Source organism: Trypanosoma conorhini (assembly GCF_003719485.1).
Source record: "Trypanosoma conorhini strain 025E chromosome Unknown Tco_14.4_contig_00030, whole genome shotgun sequence".
NCBI classification, from domain to species: Eukaryota; Euglenozoa; class Kinetoplastea; order Trypanosomatida; family Trypanosomatidae; genus Trypanosoma; species Trypanosoma conorhini.
Genome location: NW_021704116.1, coordinates 13305 through 15399, shown reverse-complemented (window position 1 = coordinate 15399; position 2095 = coordinate 13305). Strand labels below are relative to the sequence as shown.

The 2095-nt window shown below is 60.2% G+C and overlaps 2 protein-coding genes across 2 annotated transcripts in view, besides 2 other annotated features; both read left to right on the top strand.

Annotated features, from left to right (window-relative positions):
- Position 1: 1 nt before the first annotated feature.
- On the top strand, positions 2-736 carry Tco025E_01036 (FIP1-like protein; the record flags this gene model as incomplete). Its single annotated transcript, XM_029367974.1, has 1 exon — positions 2-736. A coding segment is annotated over one exon (735 nt), but the record flags the coding sequence as incomplete, so codon positions are not given.
- Positions 737-1014: 278 nt separating this feature from the next.
- Positions 1015-1034: a microsatellite.
- Positions 1035-1162: 128 nt separating this feature from the next.
- Positions 1163-1189: a microsatellite.
- A 119-nt stretch (positions 1190-1308) lies between these two features.
- The window catches only part of Tco025E_01035 (putative GTP-binding protein), a gene marked incomplete at both ends in the record, with an annotated part of 840 nt that continues 53 nt past the window's right edge, over positions 1309-2095 (top strand). The window contains one exon of the mRNA XM_029367973.1: positions 1309-2095. This exon is cut by the window's right edge and continues 53 nt beyond it. Within this exon, the coding sequence (XP_029231916.1) occupies positions 1309-2095 (787 nt within the window).

Below are 2095 nucleotides of genomic sequence, written 5' to 3'. Positions count from 1 at the left end.
GCAGCAGCAACAGCAACAGCAACAGCAACAGCAACAGCAGCAGGCGTTGGAGGAGCCGAAGGGTGATGTCTCGGGACTTGTCCCGCTCTGCGTGCGCCATGCTAGTGGACCGCAGATCAACAGCGCCGTCTTTGGGTATGACATTGCGCAGATGCAGAAGCGCCCGTGGGACGAACCCGCGGCAAACCTCAAGGATTACTTCAACTACGGCTTTAACGAGACCAGCTGGAGGCTGTACTGCGCGATGCAGGCAGGGGGCGAGGCCTCGCCGCTGCCGGGGACGAACGCCTTTTATCCACAGCCGATCGGCCCTGCAATGAAGAACGCGGCGATGGAGGAGGTTGTAGAGGGAGATGGCGTGTCCTACTACGTGCCGCCCCAGGGGTCTTCGCACGCGTATTGCGCCGCACCGCGTGATAGCTTCCTCAAGACGAAGCTCTGTCAGCGTTTTGCGATGGGCCGTTGCGTGAAGGGGGACCAATGCAGCTACGCTCATGGGCACGCCGAGCTACGAGCCGTCCCTCCGCAGCAGCAGCAGCAGCAGCAGCAGCAGCAGCCCCCCACATGTGTCCTCCAGCCCTTCCAAGTAGACCAGGGCTTCTTGCCTCCGATGGGCATGCGGCCGACGGGTGTGCTCGAGCCCACTGTCGCGGGCAGCTACCACATGATGCCCAAGCGCCAGCGCTCCCCTGATGCTGGTGGTGGCGAGGAGCAGGTCTACGATGGGTCGTACTAAATAATTGCGGAGGCGCAGCGTGGAGGAGGAGGAGAGGGGAATGGTTCCTTTTGATTTGGAGGCGGAGGAAAAAGTGCCACCGATTAGAAAAAAAAAAGCACATACACGCACATACACGATGGCTTGCATGTGTGGTTGGCCTTACTGCTCTACCTGTTACCCGCGTGGTGTTTGTTCGCGTTGCCTCATGCGGCGATGACGACTCTTTCTTTCCTTCTCACTTGTTTCTCTCTCTGTGTGTGTGCGCGCGCGTGCATCGTGTCTATATTATGTGCCTTTTGTTGTTGTTGTTGTTTTTTCCTTTGGGTTTACCGTCAGTTCGTTCCACCTACGCTTGACGGTGGACAAGGTTGTGGCCACGCCACCGCGTCTAAGTTTAGCCGGCTCGAAAGGAAGGCACGCGAAACATAAGAAGCAGGCAAGCCGTGTTTTGTTTTGTTTTTTTCGTCTTGTCTCTCTCGCTAAACGCACGCGTACCTGCAGCTTCCCAGACGCAGAGGCTGCGGCGGCGGCGGTGCTGGCGGTGCGGGGTTTATATATATATATAGGGGTTCTGTGCGTGCGTGTAATCAATGCAGTCTCTCGGGAAGAGTTTGCAACGCTCCAAGAAGGCCTCGCAGCGCAGCCAGCGCGAAAAGTACCGAGGACTTGTTGAGGCCGAGCGCGATGCAGCCCTACTGCAGGAGGAGGAACGCCAGCAGCAACACCGGCAAAAGGGCGCCCCACTGAAGTCCATTTGGGAGACGAGCAACTTGGAGGAGTTCCTCCTCATTGCGGATGCGCGCGAAAAGGGGTATGAGGCGGCACGCGACCTCCGTGTCGTGGTCGACGGCACCCCACATGTCGTGACAAACGACAAGGTGATGCCGATGAGCACTGACAGCGTGGACTGGCTCAAGCTCAGCGAGCTGCTGACCATCCCGCGCCGCCCCAAGTGGGACTACAACATGGCCGCGGAGGAGGTACAGGCGTTGGAGACGGCTGCGTTTTTTGAGTGGCGGCGGCGCCTGTCAAAGATGGAGGAGGAGCACAAAGTTGTCATGACGCCGTATGAGAAGAACCTGGAGGTGTGGCGGCAGCTGTGGCGGGTCGTGGAGCGGGCGGATGTGGTGCTGATGATACTCGACGCCCGCAACCCGCTCGTCTTCCGTTGCGCCGACTTCGAGGCGTACGTGCGGGGCACACGCGGCGCCGCGGGGAGGCCGAAGGAGATCATCTTCCTGCTGAACAAGTCCGACCTCCTCACGGAGGGCCAGCGCGGCGCGTGGGCGGCGTACTTCACGGAGCGCGGGGAGTCGTTCATCTTCTTCTCCGCCGCCCCCGCCGCGAAGGCGACCGCGGCGGCGACGACGACAACGA